Raw genomic sequence first — 22,791 nt, 5'->3', positions numbered from 1 at the left:
CCTATTAGTTTTTTAGTTGTTGTGTTTTGATTTTTTTGTTCCTTAATGTGGAATCCATTCCAGTTAGTTTTCATGGTGATACATGGTGAAACACTTTACAGTCTTTTCTGGTCTGTTTTTCCTCAGACCAATATGAAAGACAAGTTCACCTCCTAAGGCCACAACTTCCCCACTGAGCTGACTCACTGACCGCTGCACCCAGGTGAGTATTGCAGTTTCTTATAATGTTGAAAATGGGGAGTAATATTTAATTTTAACATGGCCATCTTGTTATTTGCCAGTTGAAGTTTTTCTGCATAGTCCATCATGCTGAGCTCAATCACTCTGCATGCAGCAACAGCGTCTGCTTTATGTCCTCTTTGCATAGATTATATTGATTATAATGTTTTCCAAATGAATGTTTGCCTCTGAAATATCCATTTACAAACTATTCTGAAATACTCTATTTACATTTTTGTTTCATTGTTGTTACATGTTGTGCTTGCTCAATTTTCTTTCCATTTTTTATTTTGTTTTGAATTTTCATCCCCAAGATAGTAGAAATAGCATTTATGAAGAGTTTCATTACAAAATGAGATATCCACCATTTGAAAAAACCCACACCTTCTCTCTCAAAATGAGTGCTGGTATCAAAGTATGACTCATTGTGTACAACTAGTAACTGGCCAGCCTGAGACCTTTACTTACCACACAGTAATACTTTTGAGGATGAAATCATTCTCATTTATATCAGGTCAGTTGTTTTTCCAATTGATTTTGATTATTTTAGAATTAAATGAGGAACTGTACGAACTGGAAAAGCGCAATTTTGCATGTTACATCTTGCAGTTATTGTCAATAACTGATAGTGAGGAAAGGGTGAGAGGCATATGGAGACTTGAGATGATTAACAAACAAAAAGAGCTGCTCATCTTTGTATAATCGTGTCTTAAGCTTGGCACTGCATTGATGTAAAAGAGTTTTATTTGGTTGTAGTTCAAGGCATACTTTTCAGAATACTGAAAAGCTTTCTGGAGGACACACACACACACACACACACACACATAATACACATCTGTATCATCTGTATCTTAGCAGCCTTGAATATGTCAAATATCTCCAGTGTAGCTACATCTTCAGAAACTTCATTGAATGCATAAACAAGTTCGGTATTTTGGTCTTTAGTAGGTTACTTCCTCATCATGAATGATTAATGGTCCTTTGAGTGTCTTTTCAGCATTTGCATTTTGCAAATTGTCAATGTGTGCTGAAAAAGTTTTGGCATCGGTAGATGTGCAAAATGTCCTGCATTCTTCTTTGAAACAAATGGGAACCTCTGGCAGCCTCTGGCTTGCTAGTAGCCAATGATTTCAATGAGGAATGCTAACAATGCTAATATGGCGTCTTTTGCATCGCCGAAAGACAAAATGTAGAAACTTTTCTTCCATATTGTCGCAAGTGTCTACTGAAGAAAAATAACACACACAAATGTCAAAATATTATGGTATCTCTTTAATACAGTTCTTATTCATCACTAATTGCTGAGCTAGTTTTTACTGCAGTAGGTTTAGATCGTCACATTTAAATGTCCATCTCATTACAATACAAGTGCAATTTGAAAGAAGACTAGGAAAACATAGGCTAACATCAAATGTCTATTGTTTATGTCAACAGGAATTTTTAAAACTTTTTTTTTTACTGAATATCTCACACATTTTTCCCACAGGGAATTTGTTTATTAGCCATACCTTTTCACAGTATAAGGTGGATTTACCATGAGCCACCAGACTGTAAAACAACTATACAGTGTATGATCCTATAGAAACCATCAGTAAATCTGAGGTGTCTTTATTCCTGAGTTCCATGTGAAATACTACACTACCCACAAGCTTTGGCAAGTTCCCACCAATTGGAGAGCTTACTGTTACCATAGAAACGTCACCCACTCCAAAGTTGCACATGGATGGTAGCCAGACCAGTGTGAAGTAACGTTAGTCGGCTAGCAACCTGTAAAGGTGATTGGCACCGCTCCATCATGGTTTTACTGTCAGACATGATTTCTGTTTGTTATGGATGAGGAGAAGAGTCTGCACAGCAGTCAAAATCATTACAAATTTGTAATCATCATTTTATTTTGATATTATATTATTATTTGGTATCACTGTTGAAGAGGGAATTGATAACGTCACTCACAGTGCTGTATGGGACGAGCTGTTCATTCCCTCTTAAAAATATTGTTTACAGTCTTGTATTCTTATGTTTGTTTTCATTTTTCATGTTTATTTTTTATGAATCTATTGGTATATACAGTAAGCTCATGATTCATCTAGTAGCCGGTTGAATTATCAGGATTTTCTGAAATGTCTATGGAGAAAATGAATTTACTTCCAGACCCAGGGCCATGTTTCAGTTTCATTGTGCCTGCTTGTTCCAGCAGTAGCTGTCCATGGTCCTGTTCTGGGTATCAGACACCATAGTTAGAGGAAGGTTTGCTGACTGATGCTTTACTGAATCTGTTCAGCAGACAGGAGAATTTGTTAAGCTAAGAAATGCTGTTGATTTGTAGGTAATTTATTTGCAAGTTAACGAAAGGCACAACTTAATTTCTCCGTCTGTGCTTTGCTGCGCTGCTTCACCCTCAAATGTAGCCTTCATGGAAAGCCGCGCCCCTCACTCACACCCCTCTCTGGAGCCGTTATACAGGTCAGAGTAGAGATTGCTGCTTTTCTCTGCTGCATGTCAATGAGAGCATGTACACTAAGCACTGTCAAATCTTTTCTGCCCTAGGTAGGCAACCTATTTTTGAATTGGTCTTAAAATTTTCATTAGGATGCACTAAATTACAGTCCCAGATATTTTAGCTGTCTCCCCCCCCCCCCCCCCCCTCTCTCTCTCTCTCTCCCTCTCTCTCTCTCTCCCTCTCTCCCTATCCCTTCACATTGATGCAGACGTTAGTCCTCTGGATAGCATTGCGGCTGTGCTCTCTGAATTGTTTTTCACTTGAGGTGTTGAGGTGGCCATCTGAACGGTGCTACCAAGAGTAACACTATAAGCTATAAACCTGGTACCAGACAAAGTCAAAATGGCATAGTTATCTCAAAATTAAATGTTAAATGAAATTTTAAGACCAGAGTTGAAAGGAATGATGTACTGCCGTGAGAAATTGGGATTTTTTTTTTCCCCCTTTAAATATTATAGTAGATTGCGGTGGTGTAAGTCTTTATCCACTGGTCTGGGCTATAAAGACAAAAGTAGTAGGACTACCGTTTTTTTTTTTCTTTGTACTCATGCAATTTTCATTTCTATTTTTAATTTCTGTTTTTTCTGTTAAATGTGCAATAGGTACGTAAAAATCCCCATTGCACAAAATGACCATAATAGATCTGTGTGGGTTTGATAGGGTTGTTGATCAATACCAATGACTCAACGATTACTTCACCAGGTGCTGAAATTTCGGGCTTTCAAAACTCTCCAGTCCGACTGAACTGCTGGATCCCACACAATTTGCATACAGAAGAGCATAATTGTGGATACTTTTGTCATGCCAAAGGTTTGATAATACAGGTTATTTCAAGAAAATAACTCATACAATACAAAAACAAAAACATCTGAATAACATCCTCCCACTGATAAAGAATGTGACCTCATTCTCCATACAACTTGCAGTTTCCTCTCCTTCTGTCTTCCAGAAGTTTGTATGAAGATTTGGACGTGAAGTAGATTTGACTCAGGCCTCAGAAGACTTGACTCCTAGCATCGCCACGCCGCCATGTTAATGCACAAGCGTATTCTGAGCTGCACTCCACCTTTCACCCCTGGCCTGTTCACCTCCGTGCTGCTGCTCCTGCTGCCGGGCCTCACCCACTTCTCCCTGGCCAGCTCCAGCCATGCAGCCAGCAGCGTGCCAGGCAACTGCTCAGGCGAGGACAGCTGCTCTGAGGGAGTGGTGCTGCCCATGTGGAACCCCCAAAACCCCTCGGTGGGCGATAAGGTGGCACGCGCCATCGTTTACTTTGCAGCTCTCATATACATGTTCCTGGGTATGTCCATTATCGCAGACCGCTTCATGTCTTCTATCGAAGTCATCACCTCTCAGGAGAAGGAGATCACCATCAAGAAGCCCAACGGAGAGACGACCACAACCACCGTGCGCATCTGGAATGAGACAGTGTCCAACCTCACTCTGATGGCTCTGGGCTCGTCCGCTCCGGAGATCCTGCTTTCTGTCATTGAAGTGGTCGGCCATAAGTTTGAGGCTGGTTCTCTGGGTCCCAGCACCATTGTGGGCAGCGCTGCGTTCAACATGTTCATCATCATCGCCATCTGTGTGTACGTAGTGCCAGAAAATGAAACCCGCAAGATAAAGCACCTGCGGGTGTTCTTTGTTACTGCTACCTGGAGCATTTTCGCCTACATCTGGCTGTATCTCATCCTATCTGTGATCTCCCCTGGAGAGGTGGAGGTGTGGGAAGCCGTCCTCACCTTCCTCTTCTTCCCCCTCTGTGTGTTACAAGCCTGGATTGCAGACCGACGCCTGCTCTTCTACAAGTACGTCCATAAGCGTTATCGTGCCGACAAGAACCGTGGTATTATCATCGAGACGGAGGGAGATGCCATGTTCACCAAAATGGATCTGGAGATGGACGGTCAGGGTGTAAACTCCCACACTCACCCCAAAGAGGCTCTGGATGGGATGTTGGAGGGGGTAGAGGAAGGTGGAGGCATCAGTCCGGGTCAAGACCAAGAGGAAGAGGCTCGACGGGAGATGGCTCGCACACTGAAAGAATTAAAACAGAGGCACCCGGAGAAGGACATGGAGCAGCTGATCGAGATGGCCAACTACCAGGTGTTGGTCCAGCAACAGAAGAGCCGGGCCTTCTATCGTATCCAAGCCACGCGCATGATGATTGGAGCTGGGAACATCTTGAAGAAGCATGCCGCCGACCAGGCCAGGAAGGTGGTGAGCTGTCACGAGGCCAGTGGCCAGGAGGAGGATCCCCATACCATCTACCTGCAGTTTGAACCTCATCACTACCAGTGCTTTGAGAACTGCGGCTCACTTAAGCTGTCAGTCGGGCGCCATGGAGGAGAAAGTGGCTGCACTGTAAAGGTAAGTGATTTCAGAATTATTGTAAATGCAGCTCAAGGTCAATTTAAAATCAACTCCACGCCTACTTATCTAACTGTTTTAGGCATACAGAAATGTTAATAATTCAGCATCTTATTATAACTCCATTTGATAAATTATTTAATAGTGTAATACCTTATATAATACTTCAAGTTCACTTCTTCCCCGGTGCCACACAGGTGGACTACCGAACTGAGGATGGGACCGCCAACGCTGGCTCAGACTATGAGTTTGCTGAAGGCACATTGGTCTTCAAGCCCGGCGAGACGGTCAAAGAGTTCACTGTTGGCGTTATCGATGACGACATTTTCGAAGAGGACGAGCACTTCTACGTGCACCTTAGCAACCCTCGCATCGCGCACCGTGCTGAGGTTTCTGTCCTGGAGCCCAGCTCTATCACCTCCAGCAACAGCATGGTGGGCAGTGGCATCTCGTCCCACATCCCCCCTAAGGCAGCTCTGGGCAACGCTCACACCGCCACGGTTACCATCTACGATGACGACCATGCTGGCATTTTCACATTTGAGAGTAATTCCACGCGGGTCAGCGAGAGCGTCGGCAACATGCAGGTGAAGGTTCACCGGACGTCCGGGGCGAGGGGGAAGGTGGCGGTGCCGTACCACACAGTAGAGGGCACCGCCAAGGCCGGGGAGGACTACGAGGAAGTGGCGGGCAAGCTGGAGTTCCAGAACGATGAGACCATGTGAGTGACAGTTCAGTTTGGGCTCCCCCTTTGTTGTGAATGTCTTGTTGTCACTCATCACTGCCTCGACCAAGCATTACAGACTACACATTAGTTTGTTAAACAGTCTTCCTAGATTAAGCTGGTTATTCTGGTTATGGGTTGAAGGATACCGCTGATGTTTTTAAATACATTTCTTATCATCAACAAATCTTGTGAAAAAAACAAAATCAACAATGTGTTTGCTCTACTCCCATTACTTCCCGACTTCCCACATACCATTTTTAGCCTTCAAACCGGAAGTGATTGGCTCCAATTCTAAGCTAAAAACCTTTAAATACAGCTCACAAAGACATAGTTTCAATTTTAAAAATCGTTAACTGTTATCATGAAAAGTCAGGCTATTGTAGTTATTACCAAATCAAATTCAAATGGGAACAAATTCTTCATTACGCCGGGGACTATTTTCGGTGCTACGGAACTACTTTCCTGAGATCGAAAACATGTTTACAGCCGGCTTATTAAGATGTTTGAGGAAAAAGTCGGCCAGCCCGGTGCATCGTGATGATGAAATATGCTGCCCAGAGCAACGGCATGGCTCTTTGACGTGTTTTTAATCGTTTAATACAATGGAGTTCTATGGCTGCTGGGACATGGCTTCATTGGGCAAACAAATTCATTGCTGATTTTGTTATTTTCATAGGATTTGTTGACAGTAAGAAATGCATTAAAAAACACCAGCCTTAACCTTTACGGGACTACGTTTGGGAGTCATAGGCCCCCTTTACATCTGGCATTAACATGCGTCTCGTATCTGGATTGTGCCCAGATATCTTTTAGCTAGTTTATACCTGGTGTTAAAATGCATCTCATGCATCCACATTGGGAGCGGATTTCTCTTTCCCCCATCAGATTGTCATGTACATCACTTCCTCTCATCATATTTACATCCTTTAAAACTGACAGTAATTACCTTGTCTTGCTTGTTCCCCTGATCAATTTTTGGTAGTATGTTACTGTCCAAGTTTGTTTTGTGCTTTGCGGTTGGATCCGTGCACGTAGTTAACGTAGCCACTATATGTGGATTACATTGCATTTACACTATGCATTGCAGATGCATTGCATTTACACTACTAATATGGTCAAATGCGTCTCTGTCCACCTCCGGAGTTTAGATGATTGGATTTTCAATGCGTATTAAGTGCATTTACACCTGGATTTTATGTGTTTTTGCGCTATCTGATCATAATCCAGTCACCTAGGATACATGCTAATACCTGGTGTAAAGGCAGCCATAGATTTGCTGTGAAGAGTTCAGATCTTTCAGAGGGATGAGAGAGGGAGGATAAGAGGATATAATTGTGATGCAGATAATGAAACAATGTGGCTGCTGTAAAAAAAAAAAAAAAAATAGCAGCAGCTATGAATTCAGGATTAACATGCATGCACATTGGGATTTCTATGGGGGTTATATGGGAGTTCATTGTAATGCAGAGCAACGAATGCTCCAGCGAAAACAAAGAAAGGGTATGTGAAAGACAGACTAGAGGAAAGAAAATCAGACAAGAGACTGAAAGAGGAGAGAGATGGGGAGAAGGCTGAGCAGCTATTGAAACAGGTGTATGTGTTGTAGCTTGTGTGATAATTTCAACAAAACAATTCATGGATGTACCAGCAGAGAGGCAGATACAAAAGCAAGGGGGGAAAGGTAGAGAGTGCAAAGAGTACAGTGAAAGTGTGATGTTTTTACAGCTATCTCTTGAACATTGCATGGAAGGATTGGCTGAATGATGAGTACACTTTGATAATGGTGAGTGTATTGTAGTGTCTGTTTTATCTGCTTATCTGCGATGAGCAAAAGACTGGCAATTATCCACGCCAATCATTTTTACCTGACAAAGAAAATGCCTTTAACATATCAAGCTCATCACAAAAATGCTTTACAGTGGAACAAAGGACAAAGCAAATACAATTAGGAACAGGAAAGGAAATCATTGCTGGAGAAAAAGTGTGCGTCTGTGCGTGTCAGATGAATATTATGTGAGGAGGATTTCAGGGCTCGTGTGTAGGTGTATTATGTGGGTCGGCTGAGTGGGAGAAAAGGCAGGTGAATACATTGTGTCAAAAGAGAATGCAGATATCCCTATTTGTCTTTTTTTGCCTTGCAATGCAGGTGAGAATTTGTGAATATATTTGTCTCTGTGTTAGTCAGTTTGCTTGTCTATCTTTGTGCACATGTATCTGTGTATTTGCCTGGCGCTGTGTATTTGTCTGTGTGTGTGTGTGTGTTACATTCACTTTAAACTCACATCAAACAAAATGTCGCTCCAAATGAGAACTAAAAAAGAGCTTCTCAAACAGCCAAAGCGATTAAAGGGAGTCAAGAGGGGTAAAAGGAGTCCCAAACGTTCTGAACATGTTAACACAGCACATACAGGTGCAATTATTGAGATAATAGTGTATAACTATTATCTTTGTAATAATGACTTGACACTGCCGTACCACACAGCACACGGCATTACCAAGGCTGGGGAAGACTAGAAGGAGGTTGCTGGCAAATTTCCAAAATTATGAGACCATCTGAGTGGCAATTGTTCCCTTTTCTGTTGTGGTTTGATAACCATAATAATAACCATCCTAAAAAAAACCCCCGTAGAATCAATATGAATAAGGTACGCAACACAACTAGACATTATTTTTATCCTCATCACCACCCACATCGCAAACCATCATGTGTATTGAGTATGGGATCACAAATGATATCAGAATTTGAAGAGGCTATTTGCAGCTGTTAGTCCTTCCCGTAGATCTGTTGGATTTACAGACAGGCAGCATGTGTCCGCATTCGAACAGAAGCTGAACATTCAATAAACTCCTCAACTACAGGACCATGACCCTGTTCATCGGGCTGGAGCAAGCTCACAATGGCAGAAGTGTCTGCAGACTTTATGGTGTCTGGAGTCGTGCTTTCTTCAACAGTGTGGAGAGCTGATCCAGTGGAGCAGAACAGTTTGCCACCAGAAAACCTATGCTGCATGATTCCTATTCGAAGAACGCCATACTTAAAGGGGAATGCCACCCATTTTTAATAGAGAAATCTGTCTTTCTCTACCCTTCGGGGAGTACTGTGATCATACGGGAAAAGTTTGACTCAGTTCCAGAGCCTGCTCAAGTACCTTAGATGCTAATTTGGCACGCCCCCTTTTCAGTACAAGGCAATGACAATGGAGGTTTGGAGTGAAGTAAGTCTAAGTCGTGAACCTGGCGTCAGAAGGGTAGAGAAAGAGAAATATTTTACTATTGAAAATGGGTGTCATTCCTCTTTAAGTGTCACATCGCTATCTTGGTGTGTGGATGAAAGGCATTGATCAGAGTTGTCTGATGCAATCAACCTTTGGCATAGATCTGTGAGACTAAAATCCTCTAGTTGAACAGATTTTCAAAAGGGAAGCCCAGGTCCTTCAACCAGATCAGAATTTCATCCCACTTTAGGCTAATCAGATTCTCTAGTTTGACTCAAATTTAAGGAGGTTGTTTCGTTTGGAGTGTTGCTCAATCAGTCCTATTAAAAGATTAACAGGATGTATGCAAATGTCATCTCTGTGTGTTTGCCATCGTCCTCATTTATGCATTTCTGTTTGTGCGCATGAGTGTGTGTGTGTGTGTCTTTGAGCACACAAGCTTGCAGATGCTCTGTATATCTGTGTTTCTTCCTGCTGAGCAGGCTGCCAAAGTTCTTCTTTCAAATGGTGGAGCTGGCTTTTCCTACCTGGGTGTTTCCCTGGGCAGGCACAACACAACCAGAGGGGCTTGTTGTGACATCTCTGCGTGTGTGTGTGTGTGTGTGTGTGTGTGTGTGTGTGTGTGTGTGTGTGTGTGTGTGTGTTACTGTCTGTTCCTCTGTGTGTCTTTGTGTCTGTGTACATCTGCCCGTTTCTGTCAATGCTTCAGCATGCAGAGGAACAAGAGAGGAGGAAGCCAAGTTTTATAAGCACTTGACATGGAGCCAGGAGGAATGGGGTAAAATCCAGGCGTTCTGTATAATGAAAATTTGCCGTCTAAATTCTGCACTGCAGTAAATAGATTAGGATTTACAGACACAAACCTCTAAGCCAAAATAAACAGCCTGAGATAGAGAACCATTTTACATTATGTGTTCATGGATTAGGAAAAGATCTGCACAAACCCTTTGATGCTTGTGTATTTTCTGCTTGTATGTTTTTGTCAGCTGCTGTAAGTGTGTGGCACTACACACTAGTTTAGGCTGAAGTGGATAACGGGAGCAGTTACATAAGCTAAGATGAAAGAGATGGGAAAGAGATCACTTCTGCGAGGGAGATCAATACCTTGATATTCTTTACTTCTCACGCTTAATGCAGACTAGATCAATAACAACCTGAACGTCCTGACAGATGCAGATAACAGCAGAGTCAGGGTTTTCGGGGAACACATTTGGAAGTAAAACCACTCTGAAGTTGTGTACTTTCTCTAAAGAGTCGCCGTCAGTAAGACAGAAGAAAAGGTTTGCTCCATTTAAGCATCACTGGTTTGAGATTTCCTGTTTCTAATGTCGCAAGTTTATTCTAGTATTTTATGCTTACAGTAAGTCATCATATCTCCTGGTGATTCTTGTTCCTATTTTGCTTCATATCGTTGCATTTATGTTCCTCTTTTCCTTTCTTCCTCTTCCTCATCTCCTCTCACCTGTCTCCTTCTGTGCTCATTCAGGTTTTACGCAGCCTGTACTATTATACTATACTATATTTGTCAAGATAACATATTAGATATGAGGTCATGTCATCATCAATACAATATATTATTGTATTTAACCTATTGTTTCCATATAAATATGCATAATAACCTAATAACGCATTACAAAGGAGACAAAACTTAATCTCACGCTGGAGAGAAACTATGGGAGGGAAATCGTTCCTCATAGTGGTGCTTTGATCAGCATCTATATCTATTTTTTTTCTTATTACTGTCACCAAGATCAAAATAACAATGGGTTACCCATATATTGTCTTTTTTTCAAACCAGTGATAAATACAATTACTTTTGCATCCATAATAATATTAATCATACTATTGAGCAAGGAATCTCTGTCTGTATGTGTGTCCTTCGCATATCTCAAGAACCGTTCGTCCGATCTACTTCACACTTGGCGGGTGTATTACTGGGGACCCAAGGACGTGCAGTGTCGGATTGGACATGCGACATGTTCAATATTAATAAACTTTGAATAAACAAGCGAACAGCGCTCTGTGCAGCAGTGGGGCTCAAAGCGAACGGGCACTGCACTAGTAATAACAATGATGTAAGCAGGGGAATTGTTTGGGGGCAGAGGTCAGGCTCAACTACAGAGCAGCTGGTAGGGTTCAGTGTTTTGCTCAAGGACACTTCAGCAGGGCGGATACTTGCTGACAGGAGCTTGAACCGGGGTCGTTCAACTGAATGGCAGTTCCCCTGATCAATATGCCTCTCAGCTGCCCAAACTTTTCTTGGAGGAAGTGGGCATAAAGACATAATGTATAGCTACAGCGATTAGGGAAATGTATTCATTCATTAAATTTCCTCCCAGCATGCACTGGGAGGAAGGCAGCGAGACAGTCTGGACAGGTCGCCAGTCCATCACATAGTTAACACAGATAGACAAACAATCACTTACACTTACATTCATATCTATGAGCAATTTAAGTGTCCAATCCAATCCCATGTCTTCGGACTGTGGGAGGAAACTGGAACACCCGGAGGAAACTCACACGAAGACGGGGAGAACATGGAGACCGCACACAGAGAGGGCCTTTCTGCCAGGTGACTAACCACTGAGCCACCGTGCCACCCAAGGGACCTATATTGATTTTTTTCTTTTTACTCAGCCTTAATTTAAACAGGTTAATCCAATTTACATCAATGATCTCTTTTGCAAGGGGGACCTACCCGAGACATCGGCAGGCAGCACATGCATTTACAGACAAAAAACATTTTATTACAAGCAATAGACAGTCACAGAAAAGGTAAAGAGAGGAAAGAAAAATAATTTTAATCAAAGCACTGGCAATTTTCACAAATTTCACTTTCCATAGTTTTACCTTCTTTTACCCTAACAACTGTTTTGAGCCTGTGAAGCTCCTTAAGTTGCTCTGCAGTTTGTTCCTCACAGGGAGCAGATTATGCTCCTTCCAGTTGGAGCTTTAGGGATCATAAACAGAAATTAATCTTGGGACTTCAGACAATTCTCCACGTTTGTGTGATATAGATGCAATAACAGTGAATGTTACCCAGCATGGCCTTAAAGAGAAATGTATCCCAGTGATAGAGCCTACACAGGAGCAGAGATGGCCAATTTACCCCAGAATGTAATATACTTTTGATGAGTTACACTCTTGATGCGGTATGACTGTGCCCTTCGGGTTGCACTGTACCAACCTGCAGAATGTGGTTCGGGAGTGCAGAACTTGGTGTTGCTATATGGACCTTATTCCCACAGCGGCCATTTTGAACTTCTGTCACACCCAGGGTGCCATAGCTATAGGCTATATAAAACTAGCTTTACTTCAACACAAAAGTGAGGACTTCAGAAAGATGTAACAGTTAACTAATGAGTTAGCAATCACAGGAACAACAATGACTGCTTTAATTTAGCAGGGAAGTTAGCTTACTACCTAGTTAGCTACAAGCTAGCTAGATTCCAGTAGCTGTGGCTAGAGTCGGCCAAATATGTAAACCTATATTCTTCCAGCTTCTTGAGATCCATTCATTTCTAGTATGTTTTTCAGTGGGAATCTGTGACATGATCAACATTTGTCCGATTCCCAGCGTTTGTATGATGTGCATCTTAGTAGATGCTTGGTACAGTTATACACAGCTGGGCTCTACTTGTTCTTCTGGGTAGTTTGAAACCCCAAGGGTGACATAAGTTCAAAATGGCTGCTGTGGGAATAAGGTGAATCATGATTTTATTTTCAGGTTCTTCCACGATGCTTCTAAATAAATACCTTGAGGTTTCCAACATGAAAAGCAAACGTCGGCTTTTTAAAAATAAACTCAAAAGACTATTTTATCGTTCTCTTCTATTATAAGAAGCGTACATTGCAGTGCTCCTATTGGCATGACTTTCTCTAGCATTAGACAGTCAATGACGTATCAGTAATGTTTAAAATAAACTTCTTTTATTCTGCTTGCAAAAGCACAGCCTGCGTGTGTCCAATCCTGTGAGTATATGTGTAGACAGAAATAGACAGCCACCCACATATCATTAGGGAGATGGAGAGAGAGAGAGAGAAAGACTCAATGTGACAGTGTAGGAGAATGTAGAGGGCTGAGGCAAGCATGTCGGTCACAATGAGACGCCACAGCCACACGTTTGTCTTATATTTCAGTACTAGTATTAATATTACAAACTGTATTTATCAATAATTCTTAGAGTTTGTGTTTAACCTGTTTGGAGTGCTAAATGGGTTGGGCTTAACTGACACCAAGAACAATATAATTCAATCAATTTACCGTGACTTGGCGACTTATTTGACCCTATCTGAATAGTTTTGATGTGAATAGTTTTGATGTGAGTGGGAGGTGTGGAAGCTATTTCATCTGATTTCTCTGGTAGAAGTTTTTGGTGTAGATGGAGCTCGCCCTCTTGTGGGGTGTTAAGAAACTAATTGTTGTGCAGGTTTCCTGTACTAAAGGATTATTGATGTTTTGCTGATACCTTGACTTAGAAGAGGCAAAGCTGCCATCCTCTCACTGTATCCAACACCTTCGTTTCATGATTCATTATGTGATCATATTCATGCAGGTAGACCACCACTTGTCTACAGTATTTTTTATTAGAATATTCAAGGCAGCTGGAAAACACTCCTGGCGTGTTGGTTCCCATTTTGTGATGGGAAAGTAACCTTAACTACATCGCACCATGCCACAGCAGCTGCAGGTTAACTGATGTTGACAGGGCTAGTGAAAACTGTCGGCTATTCTTACTTCAGCACAAGCCAGACAGTCAGCAAATGTGCTTTCAGCTCCTCAAATTGTGGTCACATATGCAGGCACACACACACACACACACACACACACACGCGCGCGCGCGCGCACTCAGGCACACACACACTTACACATTATCAATTCCAGGAAATAACAATAAAACCGTCCACCATCGCTCATCTTGTCTTTGCTTCCATCTTTATTTCTTTTCCATTTCACTCGCTGTCTGTTTCTGTCCATTTGACCGCGGATGCTCTGACCCTTCTGCCTGTAGGAAGCTGCTGGATGTGAAGATCATCGACGATGAGGAGTATGAGAAGAACAAGATTTTCACCATTGTGTTGGAGGAGCCTATTCTGCTGGAGGTGGGACAGAAACACGGTGAGTGATCTACACAGCCATATGGTACGACTGTCATACTTCAGCAGCAGTGTGACTCTTCCTCATGACACGATGGTATCAAGTGAGTTTGCTTTGCATTCACTCTCATTCATGTTTTATTTAAATTCTTGGAATGGAGCTGGCTCCTTGCTTTTAAAAGAGCGGTTTATATCCAGTGATATAAAGGGCCTCTGAACTCAGGGGTAATTCCAAGGTTGGTGAGATTGATAACTTTGATCTCCTCTCATTAAATGGAAAGACTCTGAATGTGTAATATTGAAAGGATTTGTCTCTTCGGTGCATTTCATGGACAGCTTTTATCCTTGCGGTGTCAAGTAGTTATTGCTGCACATTAATTGTTATTTATGGTTAGTGTATTTCTCCACACATAAAATTGCACATTAATATTTAGTTTTGTTTTGTTTTGTTTAGAAAATGCACTGTAATGTCTTCTGTGCATTTGAATTATTCTTAAAACTGTGGCATCGTTGCAAAAGAAGAAAATAACATGACTGGGTCCAAATTTGGTATTCTGTATGTTCAATATTGTATTTATATCACTACTTGTATACGAAGGGTTTCATTCCAAAATGCTATATATAAATCTGGAAAATTTTTCATCAGGCAATATTTGAAAAACATAAATGATTCTGTCCTCAGAAATGAACTGTTTTATAAGCAAACGTCTTAAGATGACTCCTAACTTCAAAACAAACCCATAATGTGCTTAACTCAACACTCAACTCTTCATATGCCCATGGAGAATAATATTGGCTGATATAGGGATATTAGTGTGTATTTCCATATAGAATAATATTGGCTGCTTGTTTTTGTCCCAGGAGATACCAATGACAACAAGACAGTGGTGGGACTGGAGGACGTGGCGAAGATGGGCTGCCCCTGTCTGGGAGAGCACACCAAGCTGGAGGTGGTCATTGAGGAATCATATGAATTCAAGGTAACTCAAAAACAAGCAGACAGTGTCACCTTCACCTGTCACACTGACTTTAACATATTTTGGAGCATCTTACCAGCTAACGGGGGCTGGTGAAGGTCATTGTTTCATTCATTCTGACAAGAGCCACTTGCTCTTGAATACACAGCGGCTCACTAGGTTTCGGAGAGACTGTAACAGATAGACATCCTTACACCCTTTTAAAGACAGTACAGTAGGAACAGCATGCAAACACACAGGGCAAGATGACATTGAATAAAATGAGGCCAGACTGTATAGTGAGGTCTAAAGAAGAGGATTAGGGCCATGTAAAAAATGTATTTGAGTTCTGACTTTGATCTCAGAATTCTGACTTTATACTCAGAATTCTGAGATGAATCTCAAAACTTTTCACATGTGGCCCTAATCCTTTTCCGTAGAGGTGTAATTTTCTTCTCAGCTGTTTGTTCATTTGGCTTACTACTACTCAAAGATGGGCATCAGCTGATTGTCGTGTTAATTTTGCTTTCTTTGTCTTTGCAACCGAAGAACACAGTGGATAAGCTGATCAAGAAGACCAACCTGGCTCTGGTGGTGGGGAGCAGCAGCTGGAGAGAGCAGTTTGTCAGTGCTGTCACTGTCAGTGCAGGTGAGTCCCACAGTCCTGAAGTGACTCCTCTGTTCGTCCCCCTTACACCAGACCTGTGGGAGACGAGCCTGCAGGCTAGATCCGGCCCACCAGCTGCTTCTGTCCAGCCTGACAGTTCTGCAGGATGTTTTTTTTTTTTGCCTCACAAATGCTTCCAGTTTCACACTGCTGAATTAAAACAAAAATAGCCCCATATTGGACATTTTATTGAGTATTACAATAGGGGGATCCTCTGGTTGACTTCACTGCTACGATGCTGTTTGCTCATGAGCTTGACGGTGAACTTTAATCCTAAAACAATGCCTGTTTTTATATCTTCTGGTAATGCTGTGCTTATTTTGAGAACTGCATCCTTTTAGGCTAGTCACTGTATTAAAAATGCATGACATGGTGAATTCTTCATGTGGCCGACCCTAAAAACTAATTGGCCACCGCTGCCTGAACAATTAAATGGATCTGAAGAATTTATGTAGATGTAAGCAGTATGGTGAACCCTCTTTTTATCTTGCCCTTTCAAAAGCCACTCATTTGCCTCTCTGAACCTCTTAGATCTGCACAAGAGCGCAGGGCGTTTGGGCAGAAAGCTGCATTGCAAAAGAGGGATGTGTCATTTTCTGAAAATTCTCTCTCTTCTCTCCTTCTCTCTCTCTCTCTCTCTCTCTCTCTCTCTCGCTCTCTCTCTCTCTCTGAACTCATTTAAGTTTGCATGCACATATATACACTGAAAGTAAGCCTACAAGACTACATCCTATCCTATATCCCTGTCACTGAGTCACAGTCAGAAGTGACAGAAAAATGTGTCCCATACTTACAGATTTAGCTGTCACGCGGTTTCGGAAACCTCAAAAGCATAGCGTTGCATGTGTATGTACTTTGTGCATCTTCATGCCCCTTTTCTCTTTCTTTGCCAGGCGATGACGACGAGGAGGAGAGTGGGGAGGAACGTTTGCCATCCTGCTTTGATTACATTATGCACTTCCTGACAGTTTTCTGGAAGGTTCTCTTCGCGTTTGTGCCGCCCACCGAGTACTGGAATGGCTGGGCCTGCTTCTTCGTGTCTATTTCCCTCATTGGCGTTCTGACAGCTGTGACCGGTGACTTAGCCTCGCATTTCGGCTGCACGATTGGCCTCAAAGACTCAGTCACCGCTGTGGTGTTTGTGGCCCTTGGCACTTCCGTTCCAGGTGGGTGTCTGGCCGTCTATCAGCTCCATCAGCTCTCTTTATAATCAAAGTGTTTTGTCTTGTGCTACCTCTGAAGTTGCCTCTGTAGTAGTGGCAAATATACATACTCGGCAGATCCCCTTTCTCCACAGTTCTTGTCTTTACAGCTGTAAAGGAAAAAAATATTTTCTTTGTTATTTTCTGTTGCCTAATTGTAGTCCTATTTCACTATTTTCTGAACAGGTTTTTCTGCCATAGAGAAACACAAATGTGACTCTCAATCCATACTCAATAAGCTTTTGACAGGTGTCGGTGCAGTGAACCCTAGATATTTTAGGATCACACTCTCTGCCTAGTTTGCCACATATGGTGAGGAGATCCTGTACCTACCACTGTCCTGTAGGCTGCTAAATCTTTCCGCTTGGCTGATGTAAGAAGTGTTTCGTTGGTAATTGCCCTCCATAAATTCTGAGGGAGTTGCAGTATCCTTATCTTTCTAAGGGCTAATGTGCAGCTGGTAGATATCCCATTATGGTTATGATAAGTCACCAGTCTGTGTTTTAGAAAGTCACTGGCAGTGGGATTTGCACTGGTTTAATGTCTTAAACATATAAAACACGTTTTGAAAATGGCTCTTGCCACAAGCAAATTTTTAGCACCATATCTTCAACTATTAAAAACATCCCTTTTTACCTATTTATTTTGTTCAAATCCTTTAAAGGGAGGAAAAAACATTTCCACAAAAATTGAGGGAATTTGAAAACACTTCACGTCCTGAGAAAAATGTTTTGTGAAACCACAAGGGGCGGGGCATGAGACACAAAATGGAAGGAGGTTTACTTGACTGACACATGTGAAAACCTGATTTGCATATTCTCACATCAAGAGTCACATTTCAGTTTCTCATGTTTTGCCTCGTGCCTCCCTCACAACTGTTCTCTATATTATCACAGATACATTTGCGAGCAAAGTGGCAGCCATCCAGGACCAGTACGCCGACGCCTCCATCGGGAACGTGACGGGCAGCAACGCCGTCAACGTGTTCCTGGGTATCGGCGTCGCCTGGACCATCGCCTCTGTCTACTGGAGGACCAAGGGCAAGACGTTCCACGTGCAGCCGGGCTCGCTGGCCTTCTCCGTCACCCTCTTCACCATCATGGCGGTGCTGTGCGTGCTGGTGCTGCTGTACCGCCGGCGTCCCGGCGTGTCGGGCGGGGAGCTGGGGGGCCCACGGACTGCCAAGCTCCTCACCCTCTTCCTCTTCCTCTCCATCTGGTTCGTCTACATCCTGCTGGCCTCGCTGGAGGCCTACTGCCACGTGCCTGGCTTCTGAGAGAGAAAGAGACAGCTCCTCTCCTTCTTTTTACAGTCTATTAATTAAACGCGTTTTCTCTCTGTTTTTGTCTTTTATCCTGAGCGTTTCTAAATATTTGTATCATTATTTACTCTTGATACCGTACAATATCTGATTGACTTTGGAACTTTGGACTTTTGAACTTTGCTACCATCCACTATGCTACGAAGGATAGCTTTAGCCACTGGAATTGAAGTTCTCACTTCTTCTTCTTCTTCTCACTTTCCAGGTGATATGTGCCACTGGACCTTTATCTAATCATTGCTATCAGCTTAAACCAAGGGGGAGACATGGTGACCGTCAAACTCCTCTCTGAACACTCTTTTTCTACCCTATCTTCACCCCCTGAGTTCCTTTTCCACATCCAACCTCTTATCACTTGGCTAACACAACACACAATCCCAAACCTCCAGTATCTAGCCCCCCCCTCTGTGTGGGCTTATTTGAAAATAGTCAGCCAGGAAATTCAACTCGTTTGTCTTTCTGATTACGAGAAGTGGCAATTCAGACAGGCTTTATAAAGATTTCTTGTATTTTGAAGGGAGTCGTGAAATGGAAGTTGACATGTGCATGGTGTGACATTACACTTAGCCGACATTTATACAAAAAGAATAGTATTACCAAGGCAACAGTGATCAGTAAAAAAAAATATTTGTGTGTTGATATTTATTACTAATCTATACATTGGTTATTCATTGTATATCATGTAAAAGATGAACACGTGTCAGTGTGTGAGAGTTTTGTGAGAGAGTAGGTGTGTTTATTTTTGCACGTATACTGGATTAAGAATTTTGTGGTAATATCTATTTTAAAGTACCGTACGTAATATTTTGATATGGCTGTTAATGTGTTCTTGTACATGTGGATCACAGCTAAGCACATATAAGTCTATCACTGCCTGGTGCCCCGTCCCGCAAGGTCAGTTACTCTCATTGGTACCATGTAGGACGCGGCTAGCCCAGGTGCTCTCCAGGGTTTCAAACGCCTTGTTATTCCAGGTGCGACAACTGAAATCATTCTAGGTCAGAGATCCTGCTTTAGATTGGGCTATGAAATACAAAATTCTTTAAGCACATGTGGGTGTGTGTGTGTGTGTGTGTGTGTGTGTGTGTGTGTGTGTGCAGTGTGTGTGTGTGTGCGCACTACTCTTCTGTCTTCAGCACAAAATGGTGAAAGGCATGGCTTTATCTCATCTCTCTGCGAGTACGGGCGGTTATGACAACAAGTCTGCACTTCTGTGTACCGATACGAGAGGAACACCATTTTTCTTATCTTTCACACCGAAGCTTTGAGCATTTTTCAAACAACATGACCAACAACATGACTTTTAAAAAGCACAGCAGAGAGCAAAGAGGCTGCTTTTCCAATTACTGTAAAGAAAAGTTTTGTCCTTATCATAGCACAAACAATGAGCAGGTCCATTAATTTGAGAATGTTGATACATGTGCTGAAAGAGAAGACATTTCCTATTATTTCCTAAACTGACAGTGTCTCCTTGTGCTGCTCAGCAAGTGATATTAAGTTCTGTTTTTTTCTTTATTTAATCTAGAATCTGTAGAGCCATATTATATTGTAACAGTATTACAGTATAGGTATTCTTTATATGAACATTTCAGCTTTAATTTTATTGATATGCACGTTTAATGTGTGAACAGTGGAAATAAACGTTGATTTATTATGCTACCTTAAGAGGACTGTTTGTCTTAATTCCACAAAACAATGAATACTCTGAAAGAGAGTTGTTATGTTTGCAGGGTGTCACCAAAGAGTACAGTACATCTATATGAATACCAATGCTTTGATTAAAATATAGCTCATGTAAAAATCTTAATCATATTATTTTAGTTTGATTCAGGAAATAAAGCAATGTAATCAGAATACTAATACTGCAAATGAATGCTAATACTGCAATTAAGGCGTGAAGTACTGTGACATTAAATTAACAGAGGGTTGTTTGGACATGTGAACACCTTAATATGAGAAACCCTGTCAATCAGAGTTGTCACTAGCTTTTTGACACTTGCCTAAGCACCTTGACTTGAACATTTTGAACGATACTGTATCTTTGTTTACTCCCAGTCTACCTACCTTGAGTCTCAACTCTAGACAAGCTGTGGGAAAGTGGCATGGGAACATAAAAACCATCCGACTGCAGCTAATGACCGGAGGCAAAGGATTGACGTGGAGGCTCACAACAAAATCAGTCAATATGGAATCTGTAATGCCTGTAAAAACAATCAAAACATTCTCATAATCAAAGTAGGGCAATAATTAGACTGTTGTGTGCATGTAAACGTACTTATGCCCCTATAGTGGCATGTGAGCCAGTATACAGTTGTGTCACTGAGTGAGTTGACGCATAGTTGCACTAATATGACCAAGACAAATTCCTATACATTTGTTGTATTTGGCAAATAAAGTGATTCTGATGATATAAGCAATGTCATTTATGAAAATACTGATGGACAGGCTTATGTGGATTATGGTACTTAGCTGTCTGACTGCAGGACTCCACGTCTCAAGTATGACCTAATCAAAGTAACATAATTATATTAAGGTCCCATGGCCCATGTCTCCATTATCATAATTACATCAAGACTGAAGTACTGGTGTGCATGTAGACACAGCCCTTGGGTTGTTATTTTTCATTACTACCATCTAAATCTGTCTTTCATGCCTTGAGTCTCAGTACTGGATAAATTCTGCGAAAGTTACAGAGAAGCAGAAGACATACAGCAGTAGAGAAGCTGTATGAAATGAGGGAAGTGATCAACATTCAGGGGGAGGCATGGTTGACTCAGCCAATAATCACAGTACGTCCGATTATTATCATTACAGGGCAGTTAGAGCTCAATACATGAGGTGTGTCTTTGATAAAAAAGGAGGTATGAATTGCTCAATGGCGATAGCAGATTACATAGTATTTGAAGAGGTGCCAATAAAAAATGAAGTGATGAATGGTGATGAAATGTGATTAGGCTTATATCCAAATTGGTTTCATCACTTTACCTGCTTTAGCTTACATTGTGCCTTGATAACTGGCTTTTTTGAACTTGTTAGCAGAACAACAACTCAAAAAAGTAATTTTTCTATTTCATGGATTATTTGACAAAACATAACTTTGATAAACATAATTATTCTCATATTATTCTCATAATCAAAGTAAGGACAATTCTAAGATTATTGTGTATATAAACACAGTCAGTGAGATAAATAAGTATTATAAGTATGATAAGATAAAAAAAGTAAACCATTTAGTCATTTTAATAAGGTGTTGCAGCGTATTTAATAACTAGTACAGGACTCCTACATCACACAACTGTATTGACATTTAGATACCAAGTTTAATACTGGATACATATTACCCAAGTTACCCAAATGGCACAAAAGATGTCATCGTGTGTTATAGGCTGTCGTTTCTCTTTGTTATGGCCGTTGGTAAGTAACTCTAGCCCTACACATTGCTGCATTGTTACATTTTCCAAATTACACCCAGTGGCCCAAGGGGGGCGCTACATGATGTGATTGTTTGTACACAAACTTCAGGGAATGATGCATCTCACCACTGCGATGTGGCATTTTCCAAACTACACTGATTAGTCCAAGTTGGGCGCTACATTGTTTGTTCATTCATCCATTTGTTTGTTTGATGGTTGGATCGTTGGTTTGTTGGTTCGTTGGTTCGTTGGTTCATTTGTTCATTCATTTGTTGGTTTGTTTGTTTGTCCGTGTGTCACGCACACTATCTCAGACAACACTGATCAGATTTTGGTGAAACTTGGGGAAACAATGCATCTCACCACTGCACTCTTAACATTTTCAAAATGACTCTGATTGGGACCCAGGGGGGGCGCTTCAATTACAGGTCCAAACAAACTGACATATTGTTACTGATCGGCTGTGAGGAAGACAGCAGCATTCATGGGGGAAGACATGCTGTTTACTGTTGTCTTGTTTTCAGGTTGTTTTTACCAGGCTTGGTCCCTGCTCAGGCTCCCTCATCAAGTGAAATATAGAACATCTATGCTGGCAAGGTTTTCTTAAACTTATACTCTTTCACAATCAATATTTTTCAGTTCCATGTTTCTGTTTTGTTTGGGTTTCTCTTTAGTGGTGACTCCCCAGCCATTCACTTATTCTGCTTACATTCTCAAATTACCAGTTAGTGCAAAGTCTCCTTTAAGAACTTTTACTCAACTGCATAAGCATTCACACCCTCAACACTCATTTCCTTGTCCTCCTCCATATGGTTCGCTTAACCTGGAACATATGCTGCTGGAGGTTTTGATGATGCGTGTTGTTTTTCATCTAAACTGTCTCTGAGCAGGGGAGCTGTGTGTTTCCTAATCTCCCTAAACAACAAACTTTTCAGAATGGTAAAACTCTTTCTGCATAACAGTTTGTTCAACATCAGAAGGTACCAAAATGTGGTGGGGGTCTGGGGGCAAAGAGCATCTTCTGTGATTCTGCACACTGTCTAATAAAAGCATGTAAACACTAGCAACAAACACTAAGTGATGATGTTGTTGTAATAGTGTGGG

General features: G+C 41.6%; 1 protein-coding gene across 5 annotated transcripts; it reads left to right on the top strand.

The window, feature by feature from the left end:
- The first annotated feature begins 3,748 nt into the window (after window positions 1-3,748).
- Window positions 3,749-18,229, top strand: slc8a4a (solute carrier family 8 member 4a). 5 transcript variants are annotated; one of them, XM_071543373.1, is made up of 8 exons: window positions 3,896-5,089; window positions 5,287-5,810; window positions 14,044-14,134; window positions 14,313-14,325; window positions 14,993-15,108; window positions 15,634-15,733; window positions 16,645-16,917; window positions 17,850-18,229. In XM_071543373.1, exons 1-8 carry the CDS (start codon window positions 3,935-3,937, stop codon window positions 18,227-18,229), a joined length of 2,652 nt encoding a protein of 883 aa, XP_071399474.1. In that variant the 5' UTR covers window positions 3,896-3,934. The 5 variants fall into 5 exon arrangements, with proteins under 5 accessions (XP_071399471.1, XP_071399474.1, XP_071399475.1 ...); XM_071543370.1 differs by lacking the exon at window positions 14,313-14,325 and having other exon boundaries at window positions 3,749-5,089; window positions 14,044-14,150; window positions 14,990-15,108; XM_071543374.1 differs by lacking the exon at window positions 14,313-14,325 and having other exon boundaries at window positions 14,044-14,150; window positions 15,014-15,108.
- The last annotated feature ends 4,562 nt before the right edge of the window (window positions 18,230-22,791 follow it).

The sequence above is a fragment of the Centroberyx affinis genome, unplaced genomic scaffold, assembly GCF_046629955.1.
Source record: "Centroberyx affinis isolate AG114_WGS23_722 - 3 ecotype Tasmania unplaced genomic scaffold, CSIRO-AGI_Caff_v1 ptg004309l_1, whole genome shotgun sequence".
Lineage (NCBI taxonomy): Eukaryota > Metazoa > Chordata > Actinopteri > Beryciformes > Berycidae > Centroberyx > Centroberyx affinis.
The sequence above is the reverse complement of the archived record's forward strand: the minus strand, read 5'-3'. Positions and strand labels throughout refer to the sequence as shown.

What these genes read in the sequence shown, in the direction of transcription:
- slc8a4a (XM_071543370.1), top strand. Translation starts at nt 3,749, where the DNA reads ATGTTAATGCACAAGCGTATTCTGAGCTGCACTCCACCTTTCACCCCT. An exon ending in GGAGGTGGGACAGAAACACG is followed by an intron (nt 14,151 to 14,989) that starts GTGAGTGATCTA and finishes TTTTTGTCCCAG; the next exon opens with GAGATACCAATGACAACAAG. An exon ending in AGGAATCATATGAATTCAAG is followed by an intron (nt 15,109 to 15,633) that starts GTAACTCAAAAA and finishes TTGCAACCGAAG; the next exon opens with AACACAGTGGATAAGCTGAT.